This window comes from Corvus cornix, chromosome 1 (assembly GCF_000738735.6).
Source record: "Corvus cornix cornix isolate S_Up_H32 chromosome 1, ASM73873v5, whole genome shotgun sequence".
NCBI lineage: Eukaryota > Metazoa > Chordata > Aves > Passeriformes > Corvidae > Corvus > Corvus cornix.
The window spans coordinates 49701449-49725195 of NC_046332.1; the positions used below are offsets into that span (position 1 = coordinate 49701449).

The window sequence follows — 23747 nt, forward strand, 5'->3', positions numbered from 1 at the left end:
TATAAGATGGGGTAATTATAATCAAACAGGATTTCCCTGTCATTCATGAATAATAAAGAACTAAAATGGAAAAAAATGTGATTTTCGTTCTTAAGATCTCCTGCTTTTTTCTGTACTGAAACTGACTACAAGATACTAAGTGGCAATGAAGCAGATACATTAAACAACGGGAAACACGCTGCAGCAAGAGTCATTTACCAAGTGCCTCCTTCTATAGTGCTAAGAAAGCTTTTTTCATAGGAAAGGTATAGATTTTAGAGGAGTGGAACTATTAAATGTGTTTTTCCAAAACCTAGCAATTTTGCTGTTAGTACATTCACACAGTACAGCTTTTTGCACTTGAATCATGTGTTTATAACATTGGTGAGAGAATGTTTCAGAAAATAATTTGATTATAGACAATTATTTATAATATTTTTTCTGGATCAGCTACTGAGGAATCCAGTCAGTGCCACTTCCTCATAATATTTGCCAAGAAAAAAATGACTAGTGTCATTCGTGGTTTACACAGATGTAGAAACAGATCACCCCTTAGCATTCATGTAAACGTTATTATGTTTTAGAAAACACCTTGAATTTGCTCACCAAAATGCTGCAAGACTCCCTAGTCTCACCCAATAGGTCCCATAATATTTATTCACCCAGTCGATTTTCATTAGCAAATATTTTGGCTTCTTCTGTAAAATTCTGTTCAAATGAGTACTATTAATAACAGATACTTTGACAACAGGAAAATGCAAAGAGTAAAAAAAATCAAAGAATTGTTGCCATGAATAGGTGAAAAATCCTTCAGTACAAAACTAGCTGGTTCAACCTAGTGGTTAAATTACAAAATATATTTCTGAGATACAGCATTTGCCATCAGAAATAACTCTGTCATCTGTTAAAAACTGTCCACACCCTCAAGAGACCAACTTTCAGAGCAGCTACTCCAACAAACCATGTTGCCACTCATACAGTAGTTAACTGCTTCGGAGATCTCAGGTACCCAAAGTCAGCCTTACATCTTTGAACAGTTCACCCAAAACCAGTGTCAATCATAATTTCTTGTGTGAGTACCCAGTTGAGGATAAAACCATATGAAGAACACAAAAGTGGTTCATTTTATAGAAGCAAAATTTACCCAGTTACTAGTAAACACATTTGAGATAGGCCTTCTTTCTATGCAAGTTACATTTTAAGTGACGAAAATAAAACATTTGGTATGTGTGGAACAAATTACAAGCTATAGTTAGAAATATGGTACAAATAGCATGAACTGATAGAATATAAACTACTCATACAACTTGTGTGAAAACCAGACTCTTATTTTTTCCAGTGCAACTGTCATTTTGAGATCCGCAGTATCTGTTTCTTCACAGTAAATTTAAGGAGAGATTTATGAGGATCTATCTCTTCTTTGACTATAAAGTAAGACTAAAGCCACCCATTCTGAGGCTGAGGCAAATTATTCATTAATATTTAAATTAGAGCAGATGATTCCCTTGCTCTACAAATTCTTTTGCAGGAGACAGCAAATGGCATCCCATCATCAGTTCCACACCCGATTTTCCAAGACTCCTTTCTTGCTCTGATCTTTCTGGTCTCATCAGAAAGACTTTGTGTTAAGTGACCTGTCCAGCTTCTGTATTGAAATTGGCTCTTGGAAGTTTAAAGGTCACTTCCAGTTTGTCAAATCAGGCTACAATAAAATGGGGATGACTCACATATTTGCCTCTCCACAGACAACTAAAATGAAGAGATCTCTCCTATTCTTTAGAGTGGGAAGAATATGTGGCCTGATGAAGAGGACTGCAACTGCTCAAATATCATATTAAGCAAAACTAATTTTGGCACTGTTGTTAGAACATCCTCACACCCTAGAACAGGCTTTTGGTAGGAGGGTACGTCTCAGGGAAAAGGCTGGGATGAAAGTCCTGGCCTCTCTCTACTCAGAAGACGTCTTGCCACTAGGCTTCAGGAAGAGAAATGCAAGCATCTGGGATGCTGGTGATGGCATTCTCCATGCAACCATTTCTGATGATGCTGTTCTTATGTATCAAAGTTCATTTGAAAATGTTGCCTATTTAGATTTTTCTGCTGTTTACATGCAACATGCCCTTCACTGAATGCTTCAGCAAAGGATTTGAAGTTGCATCCTATCTATGCTATCTTCAAGGCATCATGGAAAAAGAATGATGCCTAACCAAATAATGGCTTTTACCTTAGTAGAATAGGCACAGCCATAAAATAATGGGTGTCTGGATCACTGGTTACCAGACTGTCTCACAACGGGAGGTGTTTAAATTCTGATGGCTGGGATTTCACTTTCAGACAGAAAAGCAGACTACAGTGTCACTGTATTTTGACAGAAGACATTGAACATTCTTCTGCAAGAAGACAGAACACTGTCCCTTAATAGGAAAATTAATTACAACATTAATTTTAATTACAGTTGGGCAAAGCTGGTTCTGACTTGCTGACATGTGCAGTAAGAATGAAAGGAGGAACAGCCATAGCCATTCTGTTACTAACACTCTCTCTGTAGAATATGGAAACACAAACTACAAAGTGCAAGATTCTGAGTGTCCCACCTAGAGAGACATGAACATGTACATTGTGATGATCCATACAGATGCTTAATTTAAGAATTTAATTCTACAAAATGAAGCAGCAGTGACAGCAAAAGCATTCACAAAAGACCACCTTCCACAAATTTCAAGCCAAGACTAATATTCAGAGCTGCAAATACACAGAAATTAAGAACTGAGTTTAATCATAGCCTGAAGCAGAGAAAAAACACTTCTATTTCTCATGCTGGTCACTCTCCATTACTTGCTTATATGAAAAGCCTTGCTTATTCAAGAATTACTAAAATAATATAATTGCTCCTTTAATCCCATTTGCCCTCAAAAATAAAAGCTTGAAAATCTGTTTGTCATTAACTGATGACCTATGTCATCACAAAATATTCGTAACTAGAGGTCTGCAGCTCTAAATCAACTATTCAAATAGAAGAAAGAAAGAAAAAAAAAATTAATTCAACTCATTGAAGATAATGTCTCTCTTGCTGTTATATCTTTAAATAAATATAACAACTATTAATAGGCTAGCACTTAAACTAACAATATTTTACTCTGAAAAACATGCAATCAAATATCCCCAAAAAAAAAAAAAAGTGCTCAATGATTTTAAGAAAATTTACAAGTTTCACCCTATCAAATTTCTGGTTATTTGACCATTATTTGTCTAATGAAATTATAGATTTCATTTCATTGAGTGAAAGCTTTAACTTAACCCTTATGCCTGGGATCCTCAGCCTATTCAGAAACACAAACTGTATCTGAAAACTATGGCTTGAGGAGTGTTGTAGCTAAATGTCAGAGAACATATCATATGACACACACACATTCTTACCAGTTGCTTGTGCCTTTTAGAAGAAGGAGTACTGGAGGGAGAAGAGCCAGCACTCAGAGCTTCTTCAATATCTAAGTTCAACTGTTCCAGTTTCTTCAAAAGCCATGACATAGAGTCTGGCCATTCAGATTCTTTTTCTGGTTGGGTCTAAAAGAAATCAAACATATGTGAAGTCTTAAAATATTCAAGCTGTTTGTAACTTAAAGATGCTTATTTTCTCTTCCAGCCCCCAAGGAAAGAGCCAACCCATTCTTTCCCTGTCCTTGAGGAACATTTTTCCATTTAGAAAGCTTCAATTATTGCTCCAATCCTGACGACACATATTCATAGCTGTTCTTCATACTCAAATGACTTCTGTATATCTGAACGGCTTTCTAACACCTCATCGTGGGTGACCCACTGCTATTTCAAGCTAAGCAGAACCAAGACTAAAACTAAAGTCACTTTAATAACTCCTTAAGCTACTTCTATTTTAGCATCTCTCCACTTGACTTCTTGTTGTCAACCGGAAACAGAATATTGAAGGTCATCATGTGCACTGTATTATATTATTTACTATAATTCCAGACTTGTCAAATCTTGCAGCTTTCCTCTGCCCATATGGTGGGAATACTTTATTGATCACTTTGTCACTAGGATGCATCTTCCCTTTTAATCTGAAGAGATTTACTGTATAACAAAAATTTTACACCACTGCAGCATAATCAACAAAGATACTTTCCTTATTCTTTTGTTTCCTCAAAATCGTTTCCAGTACTGTCCTTAAACATCTTTCCATGGCAGTCCCTGTGTGTACTGCTTCATTATGCCTTGTTTTCCTTATTCACATCACCTTTAATGATTCACTATAAAAACCAGTCACAGTGACCTCCCTGGCAGCACAGGCAGCTACTGCTCCCCAGAAGTCTCTGTCCTGAAGCTACTTCAGTTCTTTCATCTTCCTTCCTTTCACAAAAAATACATATATTTGCACAGAAGATAATTCCATAGTGAGCATGAGCAGACAAATAGTAATAATGCATTTACATCCTGCCATAATCCAAAGAGCATCATACCAACACTCCTCAAAACCTAGGGGAGATAGATGAATATTGTTACTACTCTTACCTGATAAATCTCTATGGTGCTTTGTTTCCTTAGGAGTGTTTCGCAAGTGGGACAGAAAGATAAATGTAATTGGCTCACTATTGTAGAAAAAACCTGTTTACAAATAGAATCCAGGAGATTCATTCCACTATTACGCTGACATGTAGTATTACTAATGGAATTACTCATCTTCTCCACAGTAACTATGGTCCCAAATAATCAGACACTGAGTCCCATATTAGCAACAGATGCATGTTCCCTTCAGAGGGGCCAGTATTATCTCCATAGGTATTGTTTCAAAGCACAGAAAAATAAATATCCCAATTTTCAGTTTTCTAATTCTTTATTTGAAATTTCACAATTTTTTACAGCCTCTGAGTATTTCACCTGAAATGCTGTTATAAGTGCTAAGCTGTACTTCAACTTTACTGCTATTAAAATTATTTAAAGACATACTTTGATTGCTTCACATTGCCTTCCCAATCATTTCCAAGAAAACTGTAGGACGTTCCACAGAAAATGAGTATCAAAAGACACTCCTCATATTGAATCCATTCTGACTGAGACGACCTCACACAGGAAATGTGCATATTGATATATGTCCACAACACCCATTTGTAAACAAAGCAAATATTTTCCTTTGGTTATGCTTCCTCACATACTGATCTTTCCAATACTAAAGAATGCTCAAAAAAGGACTCAACAAAGACAAACATGGAAACCCACCCAAATTCCACAAACAATAATGTATAAATTCTGTGAAAATCTAATATGAATGTTCTATTTCTCAACACAGTTAAAATACAATTTATGAAAAAGGGGCTGTAAGCATATGTTTTCTTACTTACCAATAGTAAACAATTCTGAAGCAACGCACAGGGAAATGAGTAAAGTGTGCTTGATTTCTGTGAATATGCAAGAATTGCACTTGCCAGGTGACAAGCACTGAAGGTTACATTAGAAGTTTGGATTTCTGAGTTCAATAAGAAGCAGGAGCAACTTCCACAAGTGCAAACCGACCATTTTCTGTTCCACGACAGAAAAGAGTATTTTGAGGGGCGTTAAGAGAGGTGTCCCTAATTTAGCATTCTCCATAGAAAATAGAAAGATAAAAATTCATGAAGACTTCAAATTATTTCTAAGACACTCCAAACGTATGCAACAGCACACATGCATTGAAAAATACAGCTCCATGCATAGGGAAGCGCATTTTGCCTTTATCTCGACAAATATTTACCTGCTGGAACAATACCTCCAGCATTCACTAATGTTCTTCCAAACAACTGTATGAGCCAAACCCCCTTATTTTTATACATTTCTTGTTTTAATGCAACAGAACTCAAACCACAGTCATTTCTAAAAAATACAAGTCCTAAGGAGTTTCACCAAACTATAAATCTCCTAGCATTATCCATTCAGTTCTTTTTTTTTAGTTCAATAAGACTCTATATTGTGTCTATTAAGGGGATGAGGAAAAAGATGGGGTTTCATTATCCTTGAAGATAAAGCCAAATGGGCCTAGTTAACAAATGCCATTCACTAATTGGAAATTTGTCACAAAAGCACCATTTGGAACAAATGCTGATTGGCTACGTATTTCAAAGGTTGCCTGAAATTCCTGCTAAACAGAAAAAACATGATGCTACTTACATTCAAAAATATACAGCCTGCACAGTAGGACTTCTAACCAGTGAATAAATTTTGCCTAATCCATTCATAAGGAACACAGCTCCACAGTGTTCAGCCCCAGTAACTAGTTGGACACTATCAAAGTACTCTGAGGATCTGAGTACCAGTGTTTCCTGCCCATAGCAACTGCAGAGGCAGTAGGGTCAGGGCACCTTTGGAAACTTTTGTGTCTTGCGCTGCAGAAGGAAAAAAAATCTCACTTTAAATTATCTAGAGAATTATGGCCTGCTTTATTCATTGGGTTTTTTTTCCTAAAAGGTTACAGGGAGAACACTTCTTTCCATATATTCTTAAGGTCTCCTTTCTTTGTTGGAGCCATAGCCATTCAGCAATGCATAGGAACACTGTTACCTTTTGAAGAAGCTTGAAAGCATAGAGACAGAAGTGCTTTACAGAAACACTTTTCACATGCTATCTTAGAACACAGAATCACAGAGAGATTTCGTTTGGAAAAGACCTTTAAGATCATCAAGTCCAAGAATTAACTCAGCACTGCCAAGTCTACCACTAAACCATCTCCCTCAGTGTCCCTACACATCTTTTAAACACCTCAAGGGATGCTGACTCCACCACTTCCCTGGGCAGCCTGTTCCAATGCTTGACAACCCTTTCAGTGAAAAAAATTTTCCTAATATCCAGTCTAAACCTCCCATGGTGCAATTTGAGACCATTTCCTCATGTCCTATGCTAGAGACATGAGCAGGTGTAAAAAGTGAGACCAGAGAATCCCCTGTCAAACAAATGTTTCAAGGCAGAGCAACACTGTCTATGAAGATCATGGCATACCTTAGGCCAAGAACAACTTACTGGCCTTGAAAGTGAACTCCTTTGCCATATAGATTTCTCAAGTCCCACATACTCATGCTAGATTAAAAAAAACCCTAATCATAAAACAAGCATCATCCTCTGTGGAAAATAGAAAATTAAGGGGTATGAACTTCCTTAAATCAGTTACAAATGCAGCTATTGTGCTTAAGATAGCTACTGTATAGAAGAACAAACCCAACTTTTTAAGATTTAGTAAGACATATTTAGCAATCAGCAAAACATAAAACTTAGTTGTATGTTGCTACTTCCTGCAGCAACCATAGCCTATTTTAGAAGAGCTTAATGACTTTGTTGCAAATACACATTCATATGTCTCCTGACTCTGTATTCATTTGCATAGCTGAAATTTCATTACTACCAATAACAAATTAGAGGTAAAACAGGGTGCAAGATTATGCTCAATCATCTAAACACTTACTTGCTCTTTTCTAACACTGAGAAGAAAATACGTTCCAGACATTCAAAGGTTAGCACCTTTTGGACCAAAGGCTCCTGCACATTGTTTTTCAGCTTTCAAGTGTTCTTCACTAATCTTATTCGGCAAAAACATCTCTGATAAAAGGCATATTTGTTTCAATGTTTGGTCATGAGGCTTACTGCAAGGGGCATAATAGCTGCCAGCAAATCTAAATTTAAACTGAAAGAATGTGGCAGAAATGAACAAGTCCATATAGAACACTCAGGGGTCAGGGTTAACCCCCGCTGCCAGACTTCATCCTATACTGGAAGTAGAAAGGCTTTCCAAGAGAAGGGTTATGAGAAAATTACACAACTCTAAATTTATCTGATAATTTGTGGCTTTCACTTCGTTACTTCAATAGGTCCAATTGTTCTGGTAATTAGTGTATTGTACAACTTCGGGTAGTAAATCAGTAATCTCCAAGTAAAAAATACCAATGCTATTTAACCCTCCTCCCTATTAAATCTGCTCAGATAAAAATTCTCTCCGATGTACAGTCTAGATCTGTAAATGATGATTTTGTGGAACAATTTCAGGGACCAAATATCATATTCTGCTCTTGCTGCACTGATGGGGATTCTCTGTTCTTAAAAGAATCTCTGTGTAAAAGAAGGTCTCTCAGCTGCTGACGGCTTTGCCTACAGGGACTGGGGGAGTAAGCCAGATTGATTCCCTATGCAAAATCCTTCAGAAAAAAAAGTGTTTAGAATACAAAGGACTCTTTCATTCAAAAACTAAATTTATGTGTGCCCTCTATATTGAAGATAAAATATTTCAAAGGGAATTTCCCTTCATATGCCACTACAGTGTTGCTTAAATATTTACAGAGCTGTTGGATGGACAACTAACTTGTGGCACCTTCATCCTGGAAAGCAGGTGAGTAAACTCAGCAGTTAGCAACCTGTTCACTTCTAAGAACTGTATGGCTATATATCTGAAATTATCAAGGAGGTCTCTTCAACCTCTCGAGTCAGCAGGCAAGGCCATTCACATAGGTTTCTGGGAAAATGAAAGCTCTTCAGGGATAGCACATAAAATTCAGAGCAATCCGGATCCTTCTGATCCGCAAAATAGTCACCTATGATGAGCTGTAAGGACCTTAGCAGTTTTCCAGAAGAAAAGCTACAGAAATACTAACATGAAGATGTGTGTTAATCTCTTTTAAAGGAAACACCTTTTCCAAATGAATCCTTTTTCCCTAAACTTATTATATTTACACTTCTTAAATACGCCTGTGTACAGAGCTTTGATTTCCTTCCTGTCCAGCCACTTTCTTTTTGGTGCTTTCCTGCCTGAGGGCTGCTGCTACAAGCTACTGATTTCTTCAGACAAGTTTTCAGAAGTGACACAAGCCATACCTGTATGAATGATGAAACCTTCTGTGTTTGATGCTCTAGAGCACACAAAACTGAATTTTAAACACACTTAAGGTTGTTTCTGGCTTTTTCTACATTTCCCCTTACAGCGGCCCCACAAAGTTCCCTTATTTTTCTTTCACTAAGCTCAACCATGCATTTCTATGATTTTATGTGTCTGTATTTAAGCACACCACTGTGTCTTTGAACAGTGAATACAGTAAAATATAAAAAATACTGCGGAAATACTAACTTCAAGATACAGCACAATAAGGATATATGCTTGGGTTTTTTAAAATGATTAATAGGTGCACAACCTGTTAGGGAGAAAAAGGAACCCAAAGAAGTGGTACTATGAGAAAATAATGTAATATAACCCTTACTTCATTATATGTATTTGACTACTTGACATTTCAAAGTCAAAGTCAAAGCAGCTCAGAAATGGACTAAATTATTTTTTATAACTGCTTTTATTCTTTCAGACAGTAAATTGGCAAATTTGACCTTTACTTTGTATTCAACACATTGATCTTGCACAGTGATAATGTCCATCATATGAAAGAAAACAAAATTCTGAAGTCCTGTCTCTCTTAAGGATTCTTGCATCAGTTTTTAAGGAGTGTTGCTCTAAGCTAGGCAGGACAGGACAGAACCCGTTTTAGCAATGGAATCTTCCAAATGCTATGTTTATGGAAAATTTCCCAGATGAAGACACCTAAGCTAATTCCTAGGACTGAAGGCCACAAGCTGCATCAGCATGGTGTTTCACCCAAGACAAGAGAGAAATTGGAAGGGGAGAAGAAAGGAATTTAGTTGAAGAAAAGGTTTGGAGCAAAATGTTTTGGAAAACAGTTGCACACCACTGCAGAAGTTTTAAAGTACAGTAGCCCAGACAGTCTAATATGAAAATTCTGTTGCAGCTTCATTTTGTTTCCAGTAAAAGCAACTAGTTTTGTACTGGACTTCTCATTAAGAAAACCAACGACAACTTAAAATGGCACCTCATTGGTTTTAACATCAAATTATAATTTGGGTTTGCTTCAATTATTAAATTTTCCAGATTCTCAATGCCTACAGCATCTCCACCTTCTAACAAATTATGATGTCAAGCAACACCAAATTTCACAAACAGGCTGTTTGTCAAGCCTGTACTGATGACACATGCTACAGAACTGGCACCCGAGTGGCCAGACAGGCTGTCTTAATTGACATCTGCTTCTATTTCAGCATATGAATTATCCTCTCGGGTTATCCTACCTTCAGCTGCTTCACAACAGATGCCAGCTCATCATTTATCTATTCTACCATTTCCACCACCTTTGGGAGGTGAAGGAAGTGAACTGCACTCCTAGTCTCCCAAACACCTGCAGCAGTCAAATTCCTCACACTGTCCATGTTCATTTGGTTTGGCACCATCTGCAACAGTGCTTGCACCTGCACATCACAGTTAGTGACAATGTATGTCAAAATAGTTTACACACATAGGTATTAAGATACAAGTAACTTCTGCACAGAAAATTACTAATTGCAAAATCCACACTTACCATGACTCCCCTGGAAAATGTAACCAACTTGTGTCTGTTCACAGCAGGTATCTCCCTGCAGTGCTTCCTGACTAATAAATGCTAGGTTTCAGACTGGGTTCTACGAGACTGAGGGATCTCACACCACTAAATCCACAAAAAGTTACAGACCAGAATAAGTAATTTACAGATCCTTCTCCTCAGTGTGGTTAGTTACACCTTTTGAGACTGGGTAGGACTTAATCAGTTTTCCTAAATAAGAGTTCTCTCTTTAAAAAACATTGTGGTTAGAGCTGCCCAGGATGTGTAAGAGCTGGGCTCAGCTTCACCTTTGGCCTGATATATTTTATGTGCATTAGGGGGAAGGGGATGTACTTCTGAGTGACAGAGAAGAACCAGAAGATACCGACACTCTAGAAAACAACAGGGAAATACCTGTAAATCATCCCAAAGGAATTAGGGAGGGTTCCTCCCAAAAGGTGGTGCAGCCCACAGCCCAGCTGAAATGCCTCTATGCTTATGCACACGGCATGGGAAACAAGCAAGAGGAGTTGGAAAACACAATGCAATTAGAAAACTGTGACCTATCAGGGAAAGATGCTGGGACAGAACTGTAGTCAAAGGCTATGAGCTTTTAAAAAGAGATGTACAGGTGAAGAGGGACAGGGGTTTTGTGCTCTATGTAAAGGAAGGAATAGATTGTGAAGAGGTGCCTCTGAAAAACAGCCACAAACAGGTTGAGAGTCTGTGGGTAAAAAAATCAAAGACAGGACCAACAAAGGACACTTGTGGTGGGGGTCTGATCAGGGGGAGGAGACCAAGCCTCCTGCTTCAGATACAGGAAGCATCACATCAGCTCTCATCCTAGTGGAGGACTTTCATCACCCAGGCATCTGCTGGGAAAGCAACACAGCTAGCTGTAAGAAATCCAGGAGAATCCTTGGGTGCATTGATGACAACTTCCTGGTCCAGGTATTGGACAAACCAACCAGATGAGAAGCACTACTGGACCTGGTGCTCACCACTGTGGATGAGCTCATTAAAGGGGTTAAGACCGGAGGCGATCCAGGCTGCTGTGACCATGCCCTCATTGTGAGCTGACAGAATCAATTAGCTTGGAAAAGACCCTGAGTTCAACCTACAATTGAACACCACCATGTCAACCAGACCATAACACTGATTGCCACATTCAGTCTTTTGTCAAACCCTTCCTGTTCATGATCTTGAGGAACACGGGCCTGGTGAGGAGCAAAGCCAGGGCCATTAATTTGGAAAAAAGGACACCAGTAGTTAAAGTAACATGAACTAGAAAACAGTAATTACAGATAAAAATTTTAACCGAAAATGATTCTGTGACCCATGAAACATTCTGGAGATCCCATCCATAAACCTTATGAAAGGTAAAGCAATTTTGGGGAGGTTTTTCACGTTGGGAAAAAGCCTTCAAAAGTGCTAGGGGAAAGCCAGCAATGAGCTTATCTAAAGCATGAAGCACTGGAGCCTCATGAGAGGAAGCACTTGTGCCTTACTTTTGCTGCTGGACCCAGAATGAAGCGACCTGTGTGGCGTGTCCCCATTTGGAGCAGGGCCAGCACTACTTCCCCTGGAGCAACAGGAGCCAACATGGGTGCCCTCCTCCCCTCCCCTGCCAGGCTCCAGCTGTGAAACAGCACAGGTGATTTATTCCACTGTTGACTGGGGTTTTGTCTAGTTTTTATTGGTAAAGCAATACAAATTGTTTAATACAGCAGTTGAATTAAGCAAGGCTTTGTCTGCTGCCTTCGCACACTGGCAGCCACGGTGATCAGTCACAACTGTCAGAGCTCACTTGGACACAAGTTGATGCTCGGTGTGTGGGCACTCAAAGGCACCAAGAGCTGGGAATCAATCCCTCTGCTGGCACCAGGGCTGCCTGGCAATCCAACACACAAGCTGAGTCATTTCTTCTAAAAATACCAGTGTCAGTGTTTCCTTGAAGGACTCTGGAGCAGATTCTAAAGATTAAGATGGTAAAGACAGAGATCTCACAATATCTGGCAAATTTCTAATTGTAAAGAAAGAGACACCAAGTGCCAGCATACTTTTATTTAAAAAAACTTGTGTAGGTAACTATAACCTTAACACTTTTTTATCTTAAAATACCCACGTTCCTGTTTTCAGTTACTGGAATTTTAAAAATTCTTATCTACAGTGAAAGAATTTCCAAGAAAACTGGTACTGCAGAACGTCTCCAAGTACTTTGGAACTTCAGCTATTTTCAAAGTAAGCTGCTTCTTTGGTATATACATTACACACAAAAACATAACTCATAAAAGCACTGTTGATAATACAAAACCAGTAAAATCACAGCAATACTATCATCGTATTTATGACAAGCTACCAAACAAAAACCTCAAACCCATTGAGGAGGATTAAAAGGATGGTCTTTCTAAAATTCACAAGAATTCATGGAGTTTTGTCAAATCTGACATTGTTCCCTGCCCAAGTTCTTACAATGCACTAATGAGAAGATGTATTAATGCTCGTAAGCCACTTGGATAGAGAAATCTGAAATTAATGAAACAAATAAAGAGCAAAAGGCACCTTCTGGAATTCAAGGGTACTTAAGGACAAAGATGAGAAAGCTTGGCAGAAGGGATGCTATTTTTAGCAGCTAAGGATAGGTGGTGATGGGACAATGGATGGAACATGAATTTATGAGAGGACAAGAGAATATATGATAATTGAAATAATGTAAACCTTCTAAATTATATCCTGAACCAATTTTCATCAAGCTAACAATGAAGAGAGAGCATTAATCCTGAGCCCAGAAAAGTAATGAGGCATGATTCCCAGATCTCCGCTGGAAGTTTGACACCCAAGTATCCAGGTTTAACCACTGGGCTTCAGTATTATTCAAAAACTATTCAGATGCCATCTATGCACTTGCTGTAAGTATTTAAGGACGTTTGAATGCATTTTAAAAATCCATTTAAAAAAACTGTTGAAATTTCTAGAACAACAAGATTAACAAAAATAATGTAGCTCATATTGCTAACATTATTTCAAAAACTTGAATAATGCAAAGATTATGTTTTTCTTAAAGAAATGCAACTACAGTTGCTAAACATTCCAGTATTATCTCAGATTACTTAAATTCATTAAAACTTACACTTATCTGTTAAATAACAAAAAAAATTATGACAAGTAATAGCTGATGTGTAAGGGGTACAAGAAATTCATCCAAGTTTCCCCATATTACTGTGAGGGTGGTGAGACACTGGAACAAGTTGCCCAGAGAAGTTGTGGATGCTCCATCCCTGGAAGTGTTCAAGGCCAGATCAGACGGAGCTCTGAGCAACCTGGTCTAGTGTACAGTATCCCTGCCCACAGCAGTAGTGTTGGAACCAAATGATCATTAAGGTCCCTTCCAATCCAAACCATCCTATAATTTTATTATATCCATGTAGTTCCACAAAAATTCTTGTGGTTGTCCCAAAATAATATGCACCTGCAAATTTACAAACACCATGGTATCTTCACACCAAATGACAGCTAACACATGCTTTAATTGTTCTATGGCATGCGCACTAAAAATGTCATGTAAGATTTGCAAAGAAACCGAATTTTGCAACAGCAGCTCTTGCAGCAGCAGGGAACCTCGCTGGGACTCGAGGCAGTAGCACCATCCCACGAAAGGCTGCACAAAGGCTTCTTCCTCCAAAAGTCAGAGGAGAAAGAACAAAGAAAAGGTTTCTCCAACCAAAAATGAATTAGTGAGCATTAGGACCTGCAGGCCACCAGGTTTTCTCAGATCCCTCCAAATAATCTGAGTAGCGTACTTTACAAAACTCCAAAACCAACCAACCAGACAAACAAAAGCATAACCAAGAAACCCCCAAAACAAAAGTGTTGCTTTTCCCGATCCTTCTCTGGGGGAAGCATTATTTCACAAAAAAACCCTAAAACCGAAAACCAAGAAACTCCCCCGAAAACAACCCCACGAATCGTTTCCACACGCTCGTGCTCAAGGCCACAGCACTCCGGGCCCCGGGGCAGGGCGGGGGCCAGCACGTACCGCCGAGCGGGGCCGAGGGGGCGCGGCAGGGCGGGCTCGGAGCAGGTTTGGGGCACACGCGCCTCTCCCGCCGCCGCTGCGGCCCCGGAGCCGGGCCCTGAGGCCGAGCGGGGGAGCGGGGCCAGGGCGGGCGGCGGGGCAGGAGCGGAGGGGCAGAGCGGAAGGCGCGGCGGAGGCGCTGAGGGGCGGCCGCGGCTTCCCGCCCTCCCCGCCAACAATGGCGGCGCCCGCGCGCGCCCAACGGTCCCCGGCCCGACCCCGCCCTCTCCAGGGGCTCTCGCGCGGCTGGGGGGGGGGGGGGGATGGGAGGGGCGGGGCTCGTGCCCGGGCCAGCGCCCCGAGGTGCGCGCGCAGCGCCCCCCCCTTCCCTTTCCGCTCGCGCCGCTGTGACGCCGCCGGGCGGGGCGGAGCCGGGGCGGGGGGCGGGGGCGGTGGCCGCCGCCGGCTCGCGGGGTGGCAGCGCCACCTGGCGGGCGGCGCCGCGGCGGCCGAGGGGGCGCTCTAGCGGGCAGGGAAGGGAGCGCGCCCACGCCGGGCAGGGGCGGCGGGAGCTGCCGGGGCAGCGCTCCGGGACACGGCCGTGCCTCGCTCCCGGCGCCGCGCTGGCATCCGACCGTGCTTCGCCATCAACCCCCGCACCGGGAGGCGCCGCCCGCGTGGGCTCTGTGAGGAGAAAAGCCGCTGCCAGCGGCGAGCGGCTCCTGCAGGGGGCGAGGCTGAGCCCCGGAGCCGCCGCCCGCCTGCCCGTGGGAGCGATCGGCCCGCCCCGTTACCTTCAGGGCCGCAGCGGCCCCAGGGACGGGAACGATGGAACGCCGGGATGCCCGGGCCCTGAGGGGCCTCCGAGCTGGCCCTGCCTCAGGCTTGCCCCGAGAGCCTCCCCCGTGGTGTGGAAAGTCTCCCAGCCGGGTCTGGCTTTGCCCTTCCAGTAAGTGACTTTTCCATAGCGCCCTGCCTCAGGTTCTCCGTATGTCAGAGCACTTCAGCTAGAAGGACCTGCCTCATGCCTTGGTTGGGCGTGCGGAGGCTGCTGCTGCTTTGGCTGCACAGCTAAGCAGAGATACACAAGGCTTAAAAACAATCTAAAGACAAGCAGATCTTTCATTTCTGGGCTCCTCAGTGCAAGAGAGACACAGACCACCTGGAGCGGGCTCAGCGGAGGGCTGCAAGGGACTGGAGCATCTCTCTTCAGCGGAGGATTGCAAAATGTATCAAGGGACTGGAGCATCTCTCTTACAAGGAAAGGCTGAGGGAGCTGGGCCTGTCCAGCCTCGAGAAGAGACAACTGAGAGGGGACCTAATCAATGTCTATGAGTATCTGAAAGGAGGTGTCAGAGGACGGACCAGGCTCTGCTCCGTGCTGTCAAGCAATAGAACAAGAGGCAAGGGGCAGAAACCGATGCACAGGAAGTTCCACCTGAACATGAGGGAGGACTTCTTTACTGTGCAGGTCACCCAGCACTGGAACAGATTGCCCAGAGGGCTTGTGGGGTGTCCCTCACTGGAGATATTTTCAGAAATATTTCTGCAATTGCATACACTGAACAAAAGTTCCTTCTTTTATGTTCAAGGCTACAGTTGCTACCATAAAAGCATTGCACTTAAAACTGGCTAACTGCACCTCTAAATAGCTACACACATTTCTGAAAATTAAATCTGTAATTTTCTGCATGGGAAATCTGCCCCTCTGTCGTAGCTGACAGATGTCAGAGTAAAATGTGCTCAGTTGAGACTGATTCTGTTTGACTTCAGGAATATAATTGTGTCAAATCTGAGGTATGAATAGATTGCCTTGATTTCAATAGTTTCATGAATAATAGGAACTGCATAGATAATCTGAGACAGTTATCAGTGCAAAATGTGCCCAAATTCTCAAGGCTAGGCAGCCCTGGCTGTCAGAAGCACATAATTCTGAAATTATTTGTGTTTGAACCATTTGATTGTATCACAGTTTGCCTTGGGTCAGTTGATGACTTTTGTTAGTTGTGAGACAGCCTGAATTCAACTCTGATATTTGAACGCGAAAGGAGACTTCCAGGCAAGAGAGAAAATTCTCCAAACTTCTAGACTTCAGAACAGCTCAAGAGATGAATGTCTAAAATTAAGCATTTCTGAAAACACTAAAGATTTGCTTATTTCATTTGACATATAGAAACAAGTCTGAGTTGGCAGATTTGGACAATCTTGTCTTTTATCTTTCTTGGTGATGGAAAAGGGGCTTTTTTTTCTTCAAAGTCCATTACATTTTGGGCATGAAATGGAAGGATGTGGGTAGGGAGGAAGAATAGAAATCCTGGATGCTTCAAGTCAAAGTCAGGCTGTAATTGCAGTTCCTTTCATTACAGAGTGAACGCTGGCAAAGCGTCAGATCCAGATGTGGAGGATCAGCCTACTAATGTTGACATCATGACACTCAGGAGCAGCTGGTAGAGCAGAGAATCAAGGCTTTGAAGCATGAATTTGGATCATGTTACAGCAAACAGCTCTTGGTGCTGGGGAAACCTAATTTTGATTGTGGTTCTTTGTTGTCTGGGTCAATACAAATGAGAATAAATGTAACTCCCAACTTCTATTCCTCTGTAATAGATAAACTGAAACATTTTGGACTACATCAATCAAAGTATTTTTAAATACCTTTTAAAAATTAGTTCTCTTGTGTTTTCCTTCTGGATAGTCTAGTTTTCTAGTTTGATTTACTTTTTGTAATAGACCTTTCCTCACTGTTCATTACAGGAATTTATAGCTTTAATTAACTGCTAAATGTACATTTTTTCCAACTTTTCTCCATTATATTTTAAGGGAACTTATAGATATAGTAATTATACTTTTAAATAATTCTTTCATATTTTCTTTTTTCTTTTTTTCCTTGGTGTTTTAAGAGAACAAAACCATAGTGTTCTGGCTTTGTGTTGCTCAGCTGCTGTTACGTCTCTCCCACAACTTTTGAAAAGTTCGGATACCTTCAAGCCAGTTTAAAAGACGGGAAGGAGTATCAGAGAGACCCTAGTTTAATCAAAATTGTGACTGTCAAGAGACAAAAGTGATGGCCCGCTATAAAACCAAGGATAACAGCCGGTATAATTTCTGAGTAGCTGCTGATGAATTTATGTGCTAATTGGCCAGGCAGTGAAAAGGTACCACTAGCTAAAGCACATAGTGATCATCCCTTGCTGGAGTCATGGAGGGGGCCTGGGGACATTCTGGGGGAAGGGAAGTAAAGAAGACATAGGCAGTGTTGGGAAAATAGTGGGAAGTAGAAACTGGAAATAATGCAAGAACAGGAGAGGACTGGAGTATGATGGAAAGCAGTGAGAGGTGTGGAATAGTTTGGGAAGCAAGAGCTGCTGAAAGGGGTGAGGCTGGAGGCATTAATTCTGCAGAATGTCAGGGTGGTAATCTTAAATCTGAAAAGCATTTTAGAACGATTAATTAGTTTTCTGAGATAATCATCATGGGGTGATTAGGTGAAGTCTGTAGAAACAGTAGGACAATAAATTTCCACTTCCTATCCTGAGATGCTTGATTTTATAAATGACTTTTCTTCCCTCATGGAGGGCAGTTGGTCTCTGATTGAGAAACTGAAGAAAAATACATTACAAAGGTTGTTCAGAGCTTATTTGCTGATTTTATAGGATTTGTGTCACTCATCCCGCATGCTCTTTTATTTTTTTCATAAGCAGCAAAGGAGTTTCCCAACAGCTTCCGCTTAGGTGTCATCCCTGCGAGGTTGCTCCTTGCAGAGCACTCAGGGAGTGCAGTGAATTCATTAGATGCCTGTCTCTAGTGGCCAAGGATCAAGACAGGGATTTAGTTAGTCCCTTTCTGAATGTTAGGCAGGGGGAAGAATAGTGGATTGAAAACAGCCACATAAAGGAAAATTATTTTTTGTGGCAAAATTGCAGCAGATGAGTATGTTTTTGAAAATCTTTTTTGGAAAAAGCCCAGTCATTGGGAATGAGGAAGGAATCAGTGTCTTTTCCTCAACTGTGTAAGAAATATATGTGCTTCATTTGACAGCCTGCTTTCTCTATAGCGTGGAAACTGGATACATTCCCTAACACCCAGATAACATTCTGCTGATGTCTTAACTCCGTGTTAAGGCAAGTTGTGCTGTGCACCATCCCCACTTCCACTCCTCCTGGTCTTCCTACTACATTCCCTGTTTCTCTGGAAGAAAATTATAAGAGCTGCAGGCATACTCCACCAGGCCCCATGGATGATCAGGAACCATAGAGACTTAAATATCTTAGTGCCAGAGAATTAATAGCCTAAACTATAGAGATTAGATTTCACTCCTCCCTGCCTAGTAAAATGAGCAAAAACTTTCAACCTGGAGAAGCAAAGAGTGTTACACATAAAATTTTGAACAAGCCATTGGCTGTATCAGGGACATGTCTTGCAAGTCACCTCTCTGTTTTTCTGTTTGGGTTTTTTTTGCTATCTTTTGTTTGGTAAACTGTTTCTGCTACCTGCCTATGCTAAAAGCCCCAGCATCAGGTGTGCTACTATAATAACCTGCTGTAGTTTATACTTTTTCTTTTTTCTCTAAATGACAAGAAAAGCCATGACAAATATAGAAACTAAGAAGCTGAAGGAATTGGGCAGAATTTAAATGCTGAATTAAGATCATCACTTAATGCATTTGTCTGTGCATTCATAGAATCCTTAATCCCTTATTAATTTATGTAGTGTGTAGTCTTATATTTTTAATTATTAATGCTAGTTACATACCTATAGTGTTCAGAATTTGAACTACATTTTTTCTTTCAGAGATTAGAAACAGACATAAGTACCATGTGAGTGATAAAAACAACTTTCAAAACTTTAACTAGTCATGGTATTTGTAATTGTTAATGGTATTTGTAAAGGCCTGAAGCCCTGTCTTGCTAGAATAAAAAAAAAAAAAAGGAACTGTGAAGTAAATGTTGTATTATTACTACATAATACTGACTGCATATAGTGACTGCATATATGCATAATACTGACCACATAATATTTTGCTTCCCCTGGACATCTTACTTTATGAAGACTCTTTTGTGGCTTTTTTAGTCACAAACAGAAACAAAATAGTGATTATATATTTTAGCATGTCCTTTTTAGCTTGGAAAGAAGATACTGAGTTAAAACCCTAAAACACCTTCTGTTAAATAAATCAGTTTGATCTCAATTTTTGAAGAAAAGTTGCTTTGATAAAGCGGCCTTAGGCATCGTTCCTGAAGGAAAAGAATGGCTTTGTGTTCCCAGAGCTTGTAAACATATTGCTTGTGCCGTGTAAGTGTTTTTGTATAACACATAGGTTGGAAAATGAGGCCTAGAGCTCCAAAAAATCTTATCTTGCTGTAAGAATATGATGGTCACTAAATAGCAAAAACTACTGTTACCAGAACCTTAAGGTTCAGTCACGTTCTCTCTCCCTTGCTTCGGACGTCTGCTGCTGGAATAAGAAGGGTTGAGGGAGAACAGTGACGTGTAGCAACTACTTTTATAATATACAGGAGTTTTGCAAAATCTTCAAAATACAAATGCACTGAAGAAGTTCTGAGGCAGGTGAAGCTGAAAGCATGAGCTTTCACTTATCAAGCAGAGATTTAGCCTGACCATTATTGACTCCCAGTTCTAACATAGCTTGTATTTTGGAGTACTTTAGTTTTATTTTCATTTGCCTGGCTCTTTGTGAACTACCTTAACTGAAAGCATTCAAAAATTCTGTTTATCCTTGTTAAGGTATTTGATAAGCTTTATTTATAAAAGTAATGGTTATTGAAAAGAACAGGAAAACGTTGTTTGGAATTACTAGGAGAATTTTAAGAAAGAGTGAAAAAAAACCCCTGCTGTGGGATGATTTCCAGCATTGATAATTCTATTCATACATATTTCAGTTCCCTGTGATATGGCATATTTTAGAAAAACCCCATCAACCACAAAAATCCACATAAAAAGGTCTATTGGTGTAACTCTACAAATAACTGAAAACAAACAATTCCTAGGCTAATTCAAGGATTTCAGCTAGTTTCTCCAGTTACGTAGTTCAAACAAGTGCATTTTGCAATGCAGAAGACTTAACAGTAGCACTAATAAGCAAAATCTTGCTAGCAAAATGAGGTATAATGTAGAATTGCAAGATTTGCAGGTTCAGGAAGATCTCTAGATATCCTTGAGAAGAAAGTTTTATGTATGTTTCGGGTATATCTAAACACACCAGGAAGGTTGGAAGGATCATAGTTTGTATTTTAGCACTTTGCCTGAATGCAACACTTGAGGAACTTAAAAAAGTGACAAGTTCTCCCAATTGCTCTCCAATCCTGCTCACCTCTGTATAGTCCCAGTATGATATTGCTACCTGTAAAGAAAACCAACAAAACAAACCAAAACCCAAAACAGTAACAAAAGGAATTGGGCTAGACAGCTCTTAGAGGGAAAATGTGCATAAACTGATCAATGTACAGTTTAGCCCTGCTGGAAAAACCCTGCTTAGACAGTGTAGAAACCAGCCTAGTTGCAACCCACCCAACGTACATTTGAATTTAAAATTTAAAATGCCAAAGTGATAGCAATTTCATATCTTACATTATAAGTGATATTTTTTCATATAATTGGTATTTGTCAATGCATCAAGCTTGATTTACTTTTCAAAGACAGCTTAATTCTGACAACTTTCCTCTGGGGAAAATACCTTTACCTGCCAGTTAGGCTATCCAAGCTCCTTAGTAGCCCACCTAGCAAGCTGCTGGAGGCTCCTGACATATCACACCCAGGGTAAGGAATTATTCACTGTCATGGAGAATTTTGAATCTTTGGGGAGTTTTTTTCTGAACTAGAGTAACCCCAAATTTAAAAAGAATTACTTCCTTTGCAAAATGGAATGCTTTTATTCATAATGTTATACCTAGGAGGTTGAGGTTTTTTGCTATATACTGCCAATTTTAAATTGGATGCATAAACCAAATTTTCCTTCTCAAATTTGTACAGTTTTCAACCTCATACTTGCTACTCTTATGGATTCATTTTAATTTGCATTAGAATTAAATGCAGTGTGTTCCAAGCTGCTTGTGTGAGCACTCCTTAGTATTTGCAATCATTTGAACACAAATTACAAATAAGAAAAAAAGCACCCATCAAGAAGGTCGAGTCATCTTTTTTTTTTTTTTAGCTTAGATATCTTCATTCTGTTTAATGCAACTTAAACTCATCTTCTTAAGAACTTTGTATAAAGCTGGAAACACTGCACACAGGAGATCTGAGAGCATTTAAACTGAATGTATACATTCCAATTTATAGCAATTCTTACTAGAGTTTGCTGTTATTTTTTGTTTGTTTTTACTTGGAGAAGTGGCAGTTTTTAAGTTTGCTGTCTGTTATTCACATGCAAAATGCAGGCTTTGTCATGTCTGAAAAGTTTGGTTTCAAAAGCATTTTCTGAACTTGTATAATTTTCCTTTGCCTTTATTTCAGAAAGACATGAGTTCATCTCTGCTTGCTTGGAATATTGGGGGTTTCCCACTAAGGCTTTTTAATACCCTTTTTCTCTTTTAATTTTTTGGGTTTTTTTCTTAACCTCCGTGGCATTATGTGTCCCCCAAGACAAGGCTTGGACAACTCAAAATAGCACGTGATCTGTACTACACAAAACACAAGGGTATCTTGATAGCCCCTTGCATTAGAAATGCATCATAGTATTGCAACTTTTATTTAAAAAAAACCCTAGGGTCTTTGGAATGTTTCTGTCTTCCAGGGGTAATCTTTTTTAGTTTAATCATCTTTTATCTCACAAACATAATCATTTTCCATATATCACCATTTATTTGTAATACCGTGGTAAACTCTTTAACACAGCAGATAAAAGCACAGCTTGAGGTGAACTCTTGGAGTCCAGATCCTTAGTTGCAGAAATACTTGGTACTCCACTTTCTCTCAGTTTAGGCACCTATCTTGGCATGTTAATAACAGGCAGTCTGTTTATTCTTTCTTCTAGTTACTGGCTTTGTGTACTTTTCTCTTGATCTTGATATGTGATGTACATCATAAAGAATAAAATACATACAAGTTGCAGTGTTATATTCTGTTGTTCCTTGACAGGTTTAGCAGCTTTTTTTACATTTTTATTTAAGTAAATCAGACCCCAGACTAACTGCCAAGGCTTTTGCCATAGTGAAAAGTCATTATTAGGTAAATACTGAAATGTCACCATTTTACTGGTTGAATAGAAACAACAAATGGTAGCTGCAAACCTTACAGTAGTTTATCTATGATATCACTAATTACTTTGCCACAAAGATTAGGTTAAAGCCAAACAAAGTTCCTCTGCACATATATTAAAAATGAGCTGTTAAATCTTTGACACTAAAACATGATCTATTCTAGACCTGATCTTTGAAACATTGGATTGATAGTCTAAATGGCAAAGAATTTCAGAATCCATAGAAAGCACACATAAAGAAAGCCCAGTAGTACAATAGAAAAAGACTGGTGAGATTTTGCTGAAGTTAATTTGTGGAAGAAAAAATATTTCAAATGCAGACATTGACTTCAATGTCCTGTCTGATTTATTTCAGGAGAACTCCAAGCTAATTCAGAGGAGATTTCCCTTCTCTGCACTGCAAAAGTCTTAGCTCTGAGATAATTCAAAACTAGGCAAGAGTTTTACAAGAGCATCAATTTGAACAAAAGCTTGGATAGAAAGAACAATCTGTTTCCATTTTTATTACAATTTGAAATACTCCATACTTGGAGAGATTGTTAAGGAAAGGCTTGAGGCTGATGACACTTTCCTACAGAAAGCAACCACACAAGAATGTTATAAAATGAAATCTCAGATCCATCATCCTAAACTCTCTATGAAGTTCATGACATTTAAAACACATTTTTTATGTTCCTCCAAATTGGTTTCAGTCACATATCTCAGTGTTCACACAGATTTCTGGTTGTATGGTAGCTTGTCATGTGGCAGTACCAAAATGGTCATAGATCCCTGAGCATGTCAGGTCACGTCAGTTAGGGTCTCATGGCACTACCAAAGAAATACCTCTGTTATGATACCAAGCTAACATTATTTTATTCAAGTTTCATACAAAGAAGGACAGAGGGCTCCTAGCTGTATCCCTAGAGTCTTATTTTCATTAACTGGGCATGTGTTACCTAGGAAGAAGTTTCAAAAGCACCTAAATGCCTTGTAGGGAGTGCCACAATCTTTCAGTGGGACTTTTGTGTGTGAAGAAATTTGCAACTCATTTTTCTTACTCCATCTTGAGAACGTTTACATATTACAAAATAAAGTTTGCAAGGTTTTTGATTGAGTAATGTTCTGTTTCTTTCTGTTTTGTTTGGGTTTTTTTCTCTGCTGTACTGCAGTTCTG

At 39.8% G+C, this 23747-nt stretch overlaps 1 protein-coding gene and 2 long non-coding RNA genes across 6 annotated transcripts in view; 1 reads left to right on the top strand and 2 right to left on the bottom strand.

The window, feature by feature from the left end:
• The window catches only part of STARD13 (StAR related lipid transfer domain containing 13), a 326580-nt gene that overhangs the window by 210259 nt on the left and 92574 nt on the right, over window positions 1-23747 (bottom strand). For 3 of the 4 annotated variants that reach the window (XM_010400319.4, XM_019286339.3, XM_019286338.3), the window contains one exon: window positions 3397-3543. The exons of the other annotated variant lie outside the window; for it this stretch is intronic. In XM_010400319.4, the coding sequence (XP_010398621.4) occupies window positions 3397-3543 (147 nt within the window). The remainder of the gene's footprint in view (window positions 1-3396; window positions 3544-23747) is intronic. 4 annotated transcript variants of the gene reach the window in all.
• On the bottom strand, window positions 12029-14661 carry LOC120411458. The gene is made up of 2 exons (XR_005603757.1): window positions 14395-14661; window positions 12029-12331 (listed from the first exon to the last, which is right to left on the bottom strand). It is a non-coding gene; the product is annotated as an uncharacterized LOC120411458 (long non-coding RNA).
• Window positions 14912-22449, top strand: LOC104689915. Its single transcript, XR_002045632.3, has 2 exons — window positions 14912-15322; window positions 16740-22449. It is a non-coding gene; the product is annotated as an uncharacterized LOC104689915 (long non-coding RNA).